Genomic DNA, 16,156 nt, shown 5'->3' on the forward strand with positions numbered 1-16,156 from the left:
CACTAGATGAAAAAGGATGCTCAGTTTGAGGTTGGCAACTTGATGTTTATGTTTAATGGAATGAAGCCAAGGGCTAGAATTACTGCAAGGAAGTTCAGCTCATTGATTTTTTTTTGTCAGACAATATTTATAATCTTAGGGCAGGGGAGGTTTTCCTCTGTCTTTTTCATGGGAAGTGGTCAAGAGCTATGTCCAGGAAAATTTGGAAAAATGTAAAATCAGAGATACTATGAAAACTTAGCTACTAAAAAGAAAATATTTTAGTTTTTGTTTTATAATATAAATATAAATGATACAGAAAATAGATCTAGTAAACTGAATTTATATCCAAATATAGCAAGGTTTCTATATTTGCAGATGTCCTCATTACCATCCTGGTCACCACTGTTTGGACATACTTTAGTATTGTTAACATCCTCCATAAATTATGGTACTCAAGAACGAAAACAATTCTCCAGATGTAGTTTGATAGGGGAAGTCTGCAATCAGGCTAGTTACTCCCTCTAAATCAGTGGTTCTCAACCTTTTTAATACCATGACCCTTTAATACAATTCCTCATGTTGTGGTGGCCCCTAACCATAAAATTATTTTCGTTGCTACTTCTTAACTGTAATTTTGCTACTGTTATGAATCATAGTGTAAATATCTGTGTTTTCCGGTGGTCTTAGGTGATCCTAATAGCGATTCTCAACCTGTCAATCCATTTCTCTCTTTCTCCCCCTTCTCTCTATCTCTCAAAACCAATAAATAAGAAATTATTTTAAAATGAATGAGTAGTTTTAAATCCCCATGTTTCTGATGATTTTAAATTCATTGAAAGATCCTTTGTTTGAGGCTAGATGGTCTCTTGGTCTCATTAAACCTTTAGATTCAATGTTTGAGTGAAAAGTAGCATATGGGGTTAGGAAGAGATTGTTATAAGATAGATAAACTTTCCAGGAATTGCGTGACGTTCTAATAAAAGCAAAACAAACATATGAATATATAGAAATTGATGGAAATGAAGATTACTTTCTCATGTGTGCTTGGAAGCTAGTGGAATTGCATTGGCATCTGCTCAACATTGCAGGGCAAATCATAAGATCAAGGGAATAATCTAGCAAGCACATTCTACCTTGTGAGTGATCTGGGGCAGATGGTGATGGCACAACCTAGACATCTCTTCTGCCATAGATGACTGAGATGCTGGACTAACTGATCCCAAGGAGCTGTTGGAGTATATACTCTCTCGTAGTCTAAAAGTGGTAATAATTTGATTTTTCAAGCCTCATGAATTGGCATCATTTGGAGTTCATCTGTCATGGACCTTTGCACTTTGGAAGGAAATGAAAGAAAGTGCTAAGTTAATTTTAAATGTCTCAGGAAACTTGGTTATATTGTTTGTTTTCAAACTGTCTTATTTCTTGAAAAAGATATTATTTTAGTTATTTTCTTTTCTTTCTTACAAATGTAGAACTCTGAATATTTGGAATAATTTATGTGTGGAGTGTTTCAGTTTGAAGAAAATGAGATTGTAACATGACTACTTTCTCTCTCAAATCAATGACTAATTGGGTCTTATGCCAAGGGCAGCAGATGTAATCCTGAATTCGTAGCTTTTAAAGAACAGATAAAGCTTCTGAGCTACGTGGAAGCCAAACTAACCAAAGAAGCTTAGCAATTATAATTTCAGATGCTCACCTTTCAAATACCAGAGGTGTTGTTTTCAATTTCAAACATATGGATAAATGTATGGATTGCTTTTTTTCATCCAGATACCCATTTAAGGGATATGTTCCATTTCCAGATCTGGCAATCTACCAGATAACTCTTTTTAAAGTTATCTAGAGAAAAGTCTACCAAAAATAATTAAATTTGTGATAGTTTTTATTCTTGGCTAAGAATTTGTCTCTCCTCCAGGACTGAAGTGGCGTAAATTATTATGTGAATTTATATAATATATGGGTTGTTGTCAAATATTTATTTCTGTCCAAAAATGAAATGGCTTGAAGTATAAGACATTTTTAATGAGATAAAGAAAAATAAATTCTCTTTATTTTTAATCAGTATTTTCATGAGAGGCCGAAATATTAACGGAATCCTACCTTTTGTCATTTGAAATATAATTAGTGTGTTTAAGAATGTATGTACACATAAGGGTTTAGACTTTATAGTCAGAAAGGAAATTTTATTTATAGGATCAGGCAACTGCAGAAGTTGAGGTGATATGAGTCAATTATTTAAGGCAAATGGGACCTTACTCACCACAGCAATAGAGAAATTTCTAATTCAATTACACCCTGGACTTTCATGCTTTAATTTGTGGACATTTTTCTATTTCTTATTTTACAGAGGCCTTTGAAATTGTTGTTCGCCATGCCAAGAACTATACCAATGCCATGTTCAAAAACAACTATGCAAGCCTGACCCCACAAGCTTATGAGTTTGTAGGTGAATTTTTTACCGATGTGTCTCTCTACATCCTGGGTTCTGACATCAATGTGGATGACATGGTCAATGAACTATTTGATAGCCTGTTTCCAGTTATCTATACCCAGTTGATGAACCCAGGCATTCCTGAGCCAGCCTTAGACATCAATGAGTGCCTCCGTAGTGCCAGACGTGACCTGAAAGTATTTGGGAATTTCCCCAAGCTCATTATGACCCAAGTTTCCAAGTCACTGCAAGTTACTAGGATCTTCCTCCAAGCCCTGAATCTCGGAATCGAAGTGATCAACACAACTGATCACCTGAAGTTTAGTAAGGACTGTGGCCGAATGCTTACCAGAATGTGGTACTGCTCTTACTGTCAAGGACTGATGATGGTTAAGCCTTGCGGTGGCTACTGCAATGTGGTTATGCAAGGCTGCATGGCAGGTGTGGTGGAGATTGACAAGTACTGGAGGGAATACATTGTGTCCCTTGAAGAGCTGGTGAATGGCATGTACCGAGTTTATGACATGGAGGATGTTCTGCTTGGACTCTTTTCGACCATCCATGATTCCATCCAATATGTCCAGAAGAACGGAGGGAAGCTGACCACCACCGTGAGTACCAGTCTACAGTTTTCAGAGGAACTGGGTCCTATTGGGAGGGGGCAGCCTGGCTAGTAGCAGATGCTGTTAGAGATAAGTGAGAAAAAGAACAGAGTTTGAAAGAGATGAGAGACTGAATGACCTCACATAGTTAGTCAGCATATTGAGACCACAGGTTATGGAATCATATTGCCTGGCTTTGAAATTTGCTGTGGGAACTTGGGTGAATCATTTTTTTCTTTATGAGCCTCATATTTCTGATTTATAAAATAGGGATAAAAATAATATCTTTTTTTATAAGGAATAACATATTAAAGCACTTAGCATGTGCCTGGTACATGGTAAGTCTTCAGTAAATATTAGCTAATAATACCATTGTTGTCAGTTATCATAATCTTCATGACAGTCCTTTGAGGTAGGAGCTATTATCTTCATTTTATAAATTAAGAAACTAAAGCTCAATAAAACTGTAACTTGCCCAAGGGTACCCAGCTATACTTAGTGGAAAATCCATAATTCAGAAATTGATTAGATCTTTGTTTAATTAGGTTATCACTGATTTTTTAATTCTGATTTTACTCTCATGTTCTTAATCATATATTTCACATTACCATTTTAAGTAATGACTGTAAGCTCGGGAAACCTAGCTAGAACCCCTAATTAAACATACATAAGAACATAAGCGAGCCAAACATGTTTTCAAAGTTGTTGTTTAACAGTCTTGATTATATGATAGCCTGATGGGGGTTGTTATGGGATTTGTGATGGGATAGTTCTGCAAGTAAAGCAGCAATTTGCTTTGTTTCAGTTCCACATTGTTAGTTACACTACACCTGCTAAGCTAGAGTGCATACATTCAGAACCACATGAGGCACTCACTTTACAGTGTAGAGCAGAATATATAGCCAGGAGCTACTAGCCAGTTCCCACTAAGGTGGTAGTGAATGATTCCTGAATGCTACCAGCTTTGTGGAAGGTGGTGACAGAATCGTCTAATACCCTACCATTGTTGATCTCCTACTATATTTCAGTTGCTCTGATGGCCAGTTTCTATGTTGTTTCACAATAATCCATGAGAGAGGCCTTAATAGTGTCCCCATTTTACACAAGAGGATTTGAAGCGTATAGTGGTTAAATACCTAGCCCAAGATCTCAAAGCTAGTTAAGTAAAAGTGGAAGAAACTGGGATTCAAACATAGGCTTGGTTGACTTAAACTCTTAGCTTATAAGCAGTGAAACTGTTATGTACTCTAAGCCATTGTTTACCCTGAATATGTAGGGCAGATTGGGCCATTTAACCTTGTCTTTAAGTTCTAGAAAATGAAAGGGGTAATTGGTTTCTTTGGTGAATTAAAGTAGGAGGGAGAACAGAAATGATGCTACTTATGGAGCTGCTCCAATTGTCCCATTTACAAAGATATCCATTTAAAACACATTTGCTAAGAAAATATTTTATAGTAAAATGAACAGAAATGTCCTATCTAACTATAGTGTTCTTTGGTGAATAATTATTCCCTTCACTGCTTTATAATTCAAGACCAGATTCTAAGGCTTTATGCAAAAGTAAATCTCACAGAACTACAAAAATGAAAAGTTAGCACATTCACATGTTCATTAACCTTATATTGATTGAGGGCTCACTATGTGTCAGACACAAAGAAAGGATGCCAGGGGTGTGGAAATGTCTTCAATAAGAGGAAAAATAATGAAACAATATTAAAAACAGAGTATAGGAGTGTCTTAAGTTTGCCTCTGATATTGGTCACTTGACAGCAACAAAATTGATAGCTGATAAGGAATTAAGTACATGGTTTTGATCAGGCTCCAGGCATAAAGATTTATTTAATTAACTTTTGTTAAGCATATGTTTTGCTCATGGCACTTTGCCAGGTGCTGAGTATTCAAAGTTATTTAAGACATAGTTCTTACGTCTTGAGAAGGTAAGTCTAGTTGACTGATAGACATGCAACTGAATACATTTTACAATAATCAGCATTTCACTATAATGTGAATGTTGGAAGCATTGCGAGAGATTATCTAGTTCAATTCCACTGATTTACAAATGAAGAAATGAAGTCTATGGAGACTTGCCCAAAATTATGTGATTAATGGGAGGAGCAGAAGTAGAATCCAAGGTCTTCTGCTGTTACAATCTAACTAGTGCTCTTTCCTCCTTACTTCTGTCTCCCATTAGACTGTCCCAGGCTTTCATTCTAAAAGCTCCATTAGAATTTTACAAAAAGATTGTGAACTTAAATTGGATAGCTATTTTAGGTTGCCAAACCTGCTATATTTTAGGTGCACAGGTGTGTGTGCGCAAATGCGTAGAGGGAGTACATTTCATTTCATTATCATTTAGGAAGAAAGTTCTTGGTTGTGAAGAGGTGCTCTGTGAAGCAGTCCCTTTCTGTTTTGTCCATTAAAGGTCTAATTGCCCCCAGCTAGCAGCTGGTTATGAGACCGTGAAGTCTGCCTTCCCCCAGGGATGCCTGTACTAGACCAGAAAGCATATGTAAACTCTGCCTTGTTAATGTTTTATGATCACCAACTCTAAGTAATATATACTAAATAGTGGGAATGGGGAAATCATTGACCAGGTGTGATCTAGCCCATATTCTCTATGGGTTAGAGAAGGGCTGGACCATTTACAGGGGGATAGAGTAAGTGAAAGTGGAATAGACTGCAGAACTCTATTCATGTTAACAAACCCACAGAATGCCCCAAAGCAAAAACTGATTTTAAAACTAAAGCATTAATGCGATTTTTCTGTAACATCCTGACTTTTCTATTCTGTTAATATGTAAAACCTTGCCGGTCAGTCCTACTTGAGATTAAGTTGTACTGAGAGACATCTTTGATAATATGGTCTTCCTGAGCTCTGTTTGGACAAGCCTTTTAGCTAGCTATAAGCTATGCCATATAGAGATTTTACCCAGTTTTTTTTTTTTTTTTTTGTGGCTACCATGTCCCCCAGATTATGAAGGGCATTTAGTTCTTCTAAGTGAACATGGAACTGTTAAATTTTTATAATTATGACCTATTAGTGCTTTCATTTTCCATTAGATAGTTTTAAATTCTACCAAGCGAATGCATGCAAGTAAATGTTGGGGTATTGTAAAACATTCAGATTGAAAACTTGGCTCACCATCACAATCACCTGGGGAACTTGTTAAACGGATTCCTGGAGTCCAACCTGGGGATTTTGATATCATATGTCTGTGGAGAGGCCAGAGAATGTGTTATTTTAAAAGTGTCCCAGTTGTTTATGATATTCCCTTTGGAGCAAGCCCTATCTCCTTGTTTGGAAGTGAATAGTAGTTAATGGCAAATTTAGGACCTCAGATTCCTCACCTATAAAATAGGGTTGCTTTATGGGATTAATTAAAATGATAGGTTCAAAGTATGTGGCAAAGTTTGAGGCACATGGCAGGTACTCACTAAGCCCCAATCCAGTACTCTTTCCATTACAATTTTCTAAGTGCCAAATGGACAATGAGTTTTGCATAAACTCATTTTTAAGCCCCAGAATGTTTAATGTTATTTTAATCCATAGAAGTGAATAAAAGTTGTGTATGGAAAGGTGAGAGAGAGAGAGAGAGAGAGAGAGAGAGAGAGAGAGAGAGAGAGAGAGAGAGAGAGAAAGCACACCAGGAGAGAGGATATGGAGAATAAGAAGGGAAGAAGAGAGAGAAAATTTGTACCGCAAACTCCAAGGTAGTATTAATGATGGGACTGGACTTTAAATAGCTCTATCTAGACACTTTAACTACATTTGTGAACTAGGTTAAATATCTTGGCCCATAGTAAGTATCAAGTAGGTCTTTTATAGTATATGGGTGATCAGAACCAAGATGGCTGCATAGGTAAATACCTGTACTTGCTGCCTCCCACAACCACATCAAAATTACAACTAAAAGACAGAACAACTATCATCCGAGACCATGGAAGAACTGGCTGAGTTAAAGTACTACAACTAGAGAGGTAAAGAAGAAAGCATATTGAGACTGGTAGGAGGTACAGAGGTACAGAATGGGCTGGCTCCCAGGCGTGCCACTTTTTTTACTCTGGAGGGAGATACAAGCTCCTGCTTGCTCTGAGCTCCAGTGCTGGGAGAGACTCTGGGAGACCCAGACTCATATGGGGAGAAACTGGATTACTTGGCATTGGGGCAGGAAAGTGAGTGAGGGCAGCTTTCTTCCAGATGGAGGTGCTCATAGCAGTCATTGTTCCTGTGCTTGGACCTTCCTGGTGCAAGGCTGACTAGCAGCCATTGCTGTTTGCTCCACCTCAGAGATTCCCTGAGACCCTGCTCTACCCAATTTACAACCCCACTTCTAGGAATATATCCCAAGAAATTAGAAACACCAGTTAGAAAGGATATTTGCACCCCTATATTCATAACAGCACAATTTACAATAGCAAAGATTTGGAAACAGCCTAAATGCCCATCATCAGATGAATTGATTAAAAAACTGTGGTACATCTACACAATGGAATATTACACTGCTATAAAAAAAGGAATTCTTAACATTTCCAACAGCATGGTTGGAAATGGAAAGCATTATGCTATGAGATAAGCCAGGTAGTAAAGAAAAATACCATATGATCTCACTCATTTATGGATAATAAAGAACATTATAAACAAAAATTGATACAGAGGCAGAGAAGAATCCAACAGGCTATCAAACAACTGTGGGAAGGCTGGGAAGGATTGGAGGTTGGTAGGTAAGAGATCAACCGAAGGACTTGTATGCATGCATATAAGCATAACCAATGGACGAAAAACACTGGGAGGGGGTTGAGGGTATGTGACAGAGAATAGGGCAGGCTGGGGGAGGGTCAATTGGGAAAAAAAGGAAACATATGTACTACTATTTTTAATACTTTAAACAATAATAAATAAATAGGAGTAATAATCAACATGCTAAAACGTTTATTGCTCTCCCAGAAAGTTTCCCAGAGCTTCTACGATTATTGTATTTACTTTCTTTCTCCCCCAAAATAATTGTTTATATATCCTCACATGGTGGGTTACACGTTTATTTTTTAATTTGTACTCATGTATTTTTTTAATGATTTATCTCTGAATTTCCTAACATTAAGTGCTTCCTCTCCCAAAATTTCTTAACCCTCAGCTTGTTATATGTTTCATTGACTACTGTGCAAAATTGCAGCCTTTTCTACCACCAATATTTCTTCCTCTTTTCCTCTGCGATATTTCTTTTAGCTCTATCTGAAATTAGATTCATTGTAAGAAACATTTATTGAGCATCTAATTGTATAAACAGTGTCATAGACACTGAGGGTCGCAGGGAGTGTCTAGAAAGATAACCATGACTCTGTTGCTGCCCTCACACATCACTTGGCTATCAGGTAGCAGAGCTAAGATTCAAAATCGGGCCTGTCTAACTTTTTAGAGCTCATGCTTTAAATGATTATTCTGTATTGCTCTCCCAAATAGTTCCAATCTCCTTTCACCAGAATCTTCATTCCACAAATAATGCATGCTAAGTAGGTTTTTATTGTCTTATTTAATACATTGTATTATTCTCTACCATTTTTCCAGCTGCATAATTAGTTGTTAAATTCATTCTTTCTCCTTGGAGACTTTTGCTATAGTATTTCCAAATGATATATTTTCTCTTCATAATACTTAAAAGCTCAGAGTAATTTCTAGGGGGAGAAGGAATGTTTATGTAGTTGATGGACGACTCAGTGACACAGTGAAATCACATTGCCTAGAATCTATATGAGCAGGATGAATGGTGAGGAATAGTCTCTGTTCTAGTTGCAATGTTTGAAATCTGCCCATTAATCCAATAGATAGTTTTTTAGTGGATTTGCCTTTTATTCTGGAACTTAAAAACAGTATACCCTGGTCTCCATTATGGTATTTCCTTACTAGTAACATTGCCTACTGAGAATATAACATACTCTGGTGTCCAAATATATCCATTTCCTTTGATAGAATTTCTGAAGATACCTTCAGTGAAGTCAATATTTATTTATCTGCGCTAGGAAGCTCTGAGGAAGAGACTCTGTTGATCCCTGATAGTAATTCACTCTATCAAATCCTTATATTTTGCTGTCTGTGTGAGTGACTGTAACTCATCAGAATTTCCAAGATTAGCCCTACTTTCCTCTATGCTTTTGAAGGCTGAGGTTATTTTTCAGGTGTCAGAATGTCAGTGCTTTTCTCCTCATGCTATCAGTTTGGACTTCCAATTTTTAGTCTCTGATAGAGATACCTTGTCTGAATGCATACGAGCTGTTTTCAGTACCAAATGATTGTGAAGTGATAAAAACAAATAAATGGCTCACTACCTAATCAGTGCCTATAGGTCAGAATCTACTACTGTGGTAAGCAACTTGATGTTCATTTCTGGAAAGGCAAAAATGTTTATAAGCTGCAATCCTTTATTCATTCACAATAAAAGTAGCTTTGGTGCTTCCCATGGATAATTTTTAAACATAGATTACCTATTTATTGAAGAGAAGAATAAAAATTTTAAAAATGGCACCGCTTTTAGGGACTAAATGTTAATTTCATGACAAGTTTCAAGCAGCGGTTTCATAAGGGAAGCTTTTTTAATACTTCATCCTGAATTTATATATATTATGTGTCATATTAGGAAATTAGGTGGTCTCTCCACAAATCTAGAATTTTTTGCCTTTGCAAGATATTACAGTGTGATTACCAGTTGTTTTATATGTTCTGAATCTTCAGAAAGTTTTTCCTCCTTTCTGTGTCGTGTAGTCTGATAAGGCCAGAACATGTCTTCAAGAGCTGTGAAAGGTCTGAGATTTTTTACCCTAATTGCAGACTAACAAGTTAGTCTGCCACAGCCTCATGGATCCTGGTTAAAGACACGAGATTATTGGCTCAGAGATGAAAAGCAGTTTATTTCTCACAGCAATAGCAGTGGCCAGAGTATCAGCAATTGTGTGAGCTCTAATTCTCATGGGATAAGGTAAAGAGGGCCACATGACTCCTGTACACTCAGCGAGTTGCATTACAGAAGAAGAGCCTTAAGCTTAAGGAACTCAAATATTTTACAATAGACGAGTGGCCCAGTGCACAAAATTTATGCATGGGGGTGTCCCTCAGTCCGGCCTGCACCCTCTCTAATCTGGGATCCCTCAGGGGATGTCTGACTGCCAGTTTTGGCCCAATTCCACCAGCAATCGGACATCCCTCTTGCAATCCGGGTCTGCTGGCTCCCAACCACTCACCTGTCTACCTGCCTGATCACCCCTAACCACTCTGCCTGCTGGCCTGCTACCCTAACTGCCCCCCTTCCAGCCTGATCACCCCTAACTGCCCCCTTGATCGCCCTCCACCTGCCTGCCCATACTGGCCTACTTTCCCCCAATTGCCCTCCCTTGCTGGCCTGATTACCCCTAACCGCCTCTGCCTTGGCCCTGCCACCATGGCTTTGTCCGGAAGGACATCCAAAAGGTCTCCTGGAAGGTTAGTCTCCCAGTCTAAATGGCATATTACCCTTTTATTAGTATAAATGATAAGCCTGCCTACTCTTTTCTCTGAAGGGATGTGCTATCTCTTCTTTTTAAGGCTGTTTACTATACAAATATACTTGAAAAAGATAGTATGGGGAAAGTGCCTTTTAAAAAGATATATATATATATATATATATATATATATATATATATATATATATAGCTTTATTGATATCAGAGAGGAAGGGAAAGGGAGATAGAGATAGAAACATCGATGAGAGAGAATCATTGATCGGCTGCCACCAGTACATCCCACACTGGGGAATGAACCCACAACCAAGCATGTGCCCTTGACTGGAAACGAACCCAAGACCCTTCACTCAGCAGGCTAACGTGCCATCCACTGATCCAAACCAGAGCGGTCCAAAAGTGCCTTTTTATGTTGGGTGGCCAGAAAAGCAGAGCATACATATAGTGAAAGCAGCCTCCTACCTAGAGGTAGAAAAAGCTCCCAAATGTTTGCTTTCTCCATTGTGAAATCTGAAACGCTTCAGAAAACATGGAGTCATGTACACAGTGTGATTCCTCTGTGACCTTTTTCCCATTTGGAATAAGATTACCCTTGATAACTGTAGTTCTGCATCATTCACATACAATAGCACAACAGGTAACCTTGGCTCACTTACCTCTTATACCTATCCATTTTGCTATCTTGCTCTGGTCTCTGGCAGAAAATGCTTTATATTTGAACTGTTTCTTAAAATACAACCCGTCCAACCCCCACTTGAAAAATGAAAACATATTTTGAACACCACAGAAGCATTTTCAAATGAAGTTGCACTTTAGTACACTAATTTCCTCAAGGGAGGGGTTGGTTATAATTTTTTGCTGTAATAATCTGTTCACAAAAAGTCAAAATGAGGGAATTTGGGCAGTTTTCTTTTGGGATATTGCAGTCTTTGTAAGGTAAAATAAAAAGTTCATTATTACTAGCAGCCACAACTGTTTGAGGGCTGGTAATGAGAGCTTATACTGTTTCACAATTTACTATTTCTATCCATGTTGGGGAAGACATTAATTGAGAAGGACAAATAACCTTTGTTTTGGTTTTATTACAGACTTCTTAATGTCCTTTGAAAATGTCCCTTTGAGGCGTGGGGTTCAAAATGCATCAAACTTCCCAAAATGCTGAAATGAGCATGAGGGATCTTATTGGGATGATGAAAATGTTCTAAAACTGGTTTGTGGTGATGGTTACATATCTTGATAAATTTAATAGAAATAATTAAGCTGTACAATTGAAATGGGTAAATTATCAAAATCAAGAAAGTACGGTATACCTGAATAACATTGTAAAAATTATTTATTAAAATAAAAAACTGTGACAATATGTAAAACATTTAAAATATAACAGCATACAAGCATATTTATAAAACAGCTAGTAAAACAATAACTGTATGAATATTAACCATATTATTCAAATGAATTATTCAAGTAAACAAAAACTGATATAAGCAATGCTAGAATCTATATGACAAAAAAAAAAAATCCCTTTTGAGAATGCATAGCCCAAGAAGGCTGTTTTCATATTTAATACAGGGGATGGGGCATTAGGGAAGGGTTTATGCTGACTTCTTATTACCCAATTTAAATATTTTCTGAAGAATATTCAGAAAGTGAATTAATTTTTCCTTTTTTCATTTCACTCAGAATGTCTAAACCAGATAAAGTCAGAAACAGAGTCATTATATTTGGGCACTGACTATTATCATTTACTGAGAGTCTATCTAAGCCTTTCTGCTTTTCTGCAGATAATTAATTTTGTTCCTAAGTGTAGGAAAGAGTGATTGTAATCAGTATGTTTGTACTTCCAGCCACAAATAGAGCCTATCAAAGGCATGCAGTACAAATAGACCTCATAAAATATGCAGCCCAAGCACAGCTTGAAGTTAATGTGCTATCTTTTTATTTCAAAGAAAAAAATTATATGTGTGACTTTTTTAAAAGTCAATTTTGGTATCCTCGTAGAATTAATAGATGAACCCCTTATTTTCTAACTCAAGCGTACGCTTGAAGCTATTTTTATCATTAAATCTCATGAAGTAGAGCTGAAGGAGACTTTAATGGCACAGAAACCATGTCAATATACACATATTTCTGATCTCTGGGTGTGGGCCTCTTTTATGCTTCTGGAAATTTACAGGTGATCAGATTTAACTTTGAGGCTCAGGTTCATGGGGTGAAAACAGAGTGTTTGTGCAGAAAATTCCTCTCAACTGTTTTAAAAGACATTTGTTCTTTTTTTTCTAGCTGCCTATCCCCCACCTCTGACCAACCCCTCATCAAAACCTGTCCCTTCTTCCTCGCCTTCAAAATTGCATCTTACTCAGTGGCTTACTCATTCAGGTCTTGTACTTGGTTTAAAATGGTGATATTGGTCATGATTCAGTCATCACAGGAAGCCTATTTCTGCTTCTCATTCTCTAATGTGTTCTCTCTTCTGAGAAACAAACTTACTTCACTTAGCAAATTATATATTGTCAGAAAACTCTTCAAAAGGGTTATCAAGTATGGAGCGCTCAGTCATTGAGACTCAGTTGTAGTGGGAAATGTTGAAGTGTGTGTAGGACCTTTTGGTGCTTCTCAAACCACCTGCTGTGGAAATGGCACAGTGGAAATAATATCAATCCAGGAATCAGAATATTGCTATAGGGTGTTTATGTGCTGCCACAGGATAGTGGCCATAGGAAAGTAACTTCAACTGTGCTATGAAGAAGACAATGATGTTGAGAGTGATTATGTATTAATCACTGCCATGTGCCACACCCAGTTCCAAGCACTTTACATGGCTTGACTTATTTGATATTTAAGATGATCCTAATAAGGAGGGGAGTATCATTTTCCAGGTTAAACAACCAAGGCAGGAAGGCTTGGAAGCAGGTGCCAGCTATGAGACCACTTCAGCTGTTCTCTACTGCAGGAGCTCCTGAGGGTCTTCTATTGGCCAAGGCCAGACTCAGTCTTGAAATGTGTGGGTGGAAACTGGCTCCCTCTGCAGGTGAACCCAAGCTGATTTAGCCAATGGGAATGAGGGAGAATGGAATTCAGTATATTGCTAAGGCTCTTTCATTTCTGCCAGCTCTCCTGTTTCTTACATATGGCTTTGAGAATTACATGTACACTTCCAATTAGATTAGCTTTTTTTTCTTTGCTTTTCCTCATATTTGTATAAATCCTAAGTAGATTTTCCTAAATTTGCTTGTAGCTTAGACTTCCCTCAGGATCAGGACCTATCCTGAGGACAGCATTTACTTTTAAAAAATCCATTCTTGATGAGCTCAGGTTTAAAAGATACTTTAAAAGATGTATGGCATTCCATTTTCCTCCTTTCAGATCAGAAATATAAAGAATGGTAAAATATCAAGTTCTGTGGCTTTCTTATTAGGCATTAAACCTTGCAATGAAAAAATAAAAACCTGCAATGATCTTTTTCCTAACATAAAAGGAGTTCCATGATTACTAAGTTTCTGATATACCCAGTCATCCCATTCTCCTTAACAAATTCTTAATGCAAAATTAATTATTTTATTGACTATAGCAACCTTTTAGTAGATTTTTAAAAAAATTATGAACACTTTAAATCACCTTTGATTAGTCTCTTCACAAGATTTTTAGACATAAAGTACTGTAGAAAAAAGAGCATGGAACTATCAATAAATTACTGTCCTAACTCTGATTAGAAATAAAGCAATACTTGTAATAAATTGGCATAATCAAACCTGACAGAAGTTATAGAATACATGTGATATTTACTGTCACTATGTAAAGTATGTTAATAATCCCACATCACAGAGGGTGAAATAATGCACACTGATGGGACTGTTTCCCTCACACATCTGTGTTTATCAAATTTTAAAGTCCGTTTCCTCCCCCACATATCTTCTGAATAGGTAACCGATTTATTTTTAAAAAAATGCATGAATCAAATTGCTTTACTATGAAAAGCCCCATTCAGAATTGTCTCACTTTTCTGATTATTATTGACCAAAGACTCTTCAAGATACCAGGAATAATAATTTACAACAAACATTCATTTTTAATAGCACCAGAGATTTTTAAGGGTAAAGTTTTCAAGATGGAAAGGTAAATCAATACCCTACACAAGAATGGGTCAGTTTGGTATTGAGGAGCAGAGTAAGAAAAGGTTGTGTGATATAGTAGGAAGAATGTGGGCTTCGGGAGTTAGGATGTGAATCTCTGCTTAGCCATTCTGATATTAGTGACCATCGGCATAGTGTACATTCTTCTTGAACCCCACTTGCTTCATCTACAGAATGGTGATTAAAAAAACAACCTCTTAAACCTCTATGAAAATTACTAATAATGCCCTGCACACTAGCACTATAAAATCTGACATGGAAGAGATTCATTTCAAATGCTGTGAGGCAAAGTGGCCTTATTTTCCTTTGTTTGCCCTTACATAGGGGTGTTTATCTTGAGGTTTTTCTCATTACCAGCACCATCTTTGATACATGTTTACTGAGTTCCTATGCCCAAGATCTTTTGCCAGGAGCTGGCAACACAAATAACAGGAAGCTGTTTTAAGAAATGAAACCAGTTGGGTTGCAGCAGAATTTATGTATACTTTTCCTAATGTTAGGATGGTCTTTCAGGTGAGGCTGCTTTCCAGGTACTCTACATTTTACCTGAGGACTTGAAGTTTCTTAGTGTGTGTCCTTTGTTGTGTCTTTGCACAAGTTTATTCAGCCTTTGTGGCTGTAGTTCTCTGCTTCTATTTGCCCAACTCTAGTCCCTAATAACCAGGAGAATCAATCATGTTACCCCCAAGTGTTCAGGTGACTTGATTCCCAGCCAGGCAAACCAAGTTGATCACAGTCATCTTCACAGAAGATTCATGAATAAAGGGAAGTGTGCTATATCTAGATTCTTAATGGGGATTGTTAACATTCGTCTTTCTTAGTTCTGGTTTAGTGCTGGTGTCACCTTGGAAGTAGAAAAAGGACTCAAATTATGTTTATGGTTTCTTTATTTTAGGGTGTGTACAGTGTAGTATAATGTTAAATTGCTTTTGCTGAGTGCCACTATTAAATGATTATTAAATTTAGATTGGTATAAAAATGAATATATATCTATTACATATTTTTTGTATAATTTTATGATATTCCCTTGTTTTTAGATATTATCCTTTTATTAAATCACTAAATTTTCTTGCTTTTTAAAAATTCTATCCTGCCTACTTAGAGTCTCTTCCCCTTTATAATGAATGGCAACTATACTTTTTATTCTTGGGATTGGGTTATCAGTTTATATCTTTTGATGGAGAGAAAGGGAAAAAGCAATGTAGGGGAGTAAATGGAAAATGGAAAGTGAATCAGACTATTTGAAATGATTTTTTTTCTAGCTATATGCCCTCTGCAGTATTTACTTAATATAATCATTGCCGCACTCATGTTAGCATAATACAAATAAGTTGCAAATTCTAGATTTGAAAAATATAGAAAACTACAATATGTCTCAACTATGACTTACTTGATATTTTCTTAAATCAACATCAGTTTTAGTTTGTGATATTACTATTCTTCTATCCTCATCCCATATTATGTATGCAATGTCTTAGAGTAGGTGTTTAATTTTTTTCTTAAGTGAAGCTAAAGGCAAATAA

The 16,156-nt window shown here is 36.9% G+C and overlaps 1 protein-coding gene across 1 annotated transcript in view; it reads left to right on the forward strand.

Moving 5' to 3' along the window:
• The window catches only part of GPC3 (glypican 3), a 338,830-nt gene that overhangs the window by 192,695 nt on the left and 129,979 nt on the right, over positions 1–16,156 (forward strand). Inside the window, exon 3 of the mRNA XM_036443491.2 lies at positions 2,333–3,027. Within this exon, the coding sequence (XP_036299384.1) occupies positions 2,333–3,027 (695 nt within the window). The remainder of the gene's footprint in view (positions 1–2,332; positions 3,028–16,156) is intronic.

The sequence above is a fragment of the Pipistrellus kuhlii genome, unplaced genomic scaffold (assembly GCF_014108245.1).
Source record: "Pipistrellus kuhlii isolate mPipKuh1 unplaced genomic scaffold, mPipKuh1.p scaffold_m20_p_19, whole genome shotgun sequence".
NCBI lineage: Eukaryota > Metazoa > Chordata > Mammalia > Chiroptera > Vespertilionidae > Pipistrellus > Pipistrellus kuhlii.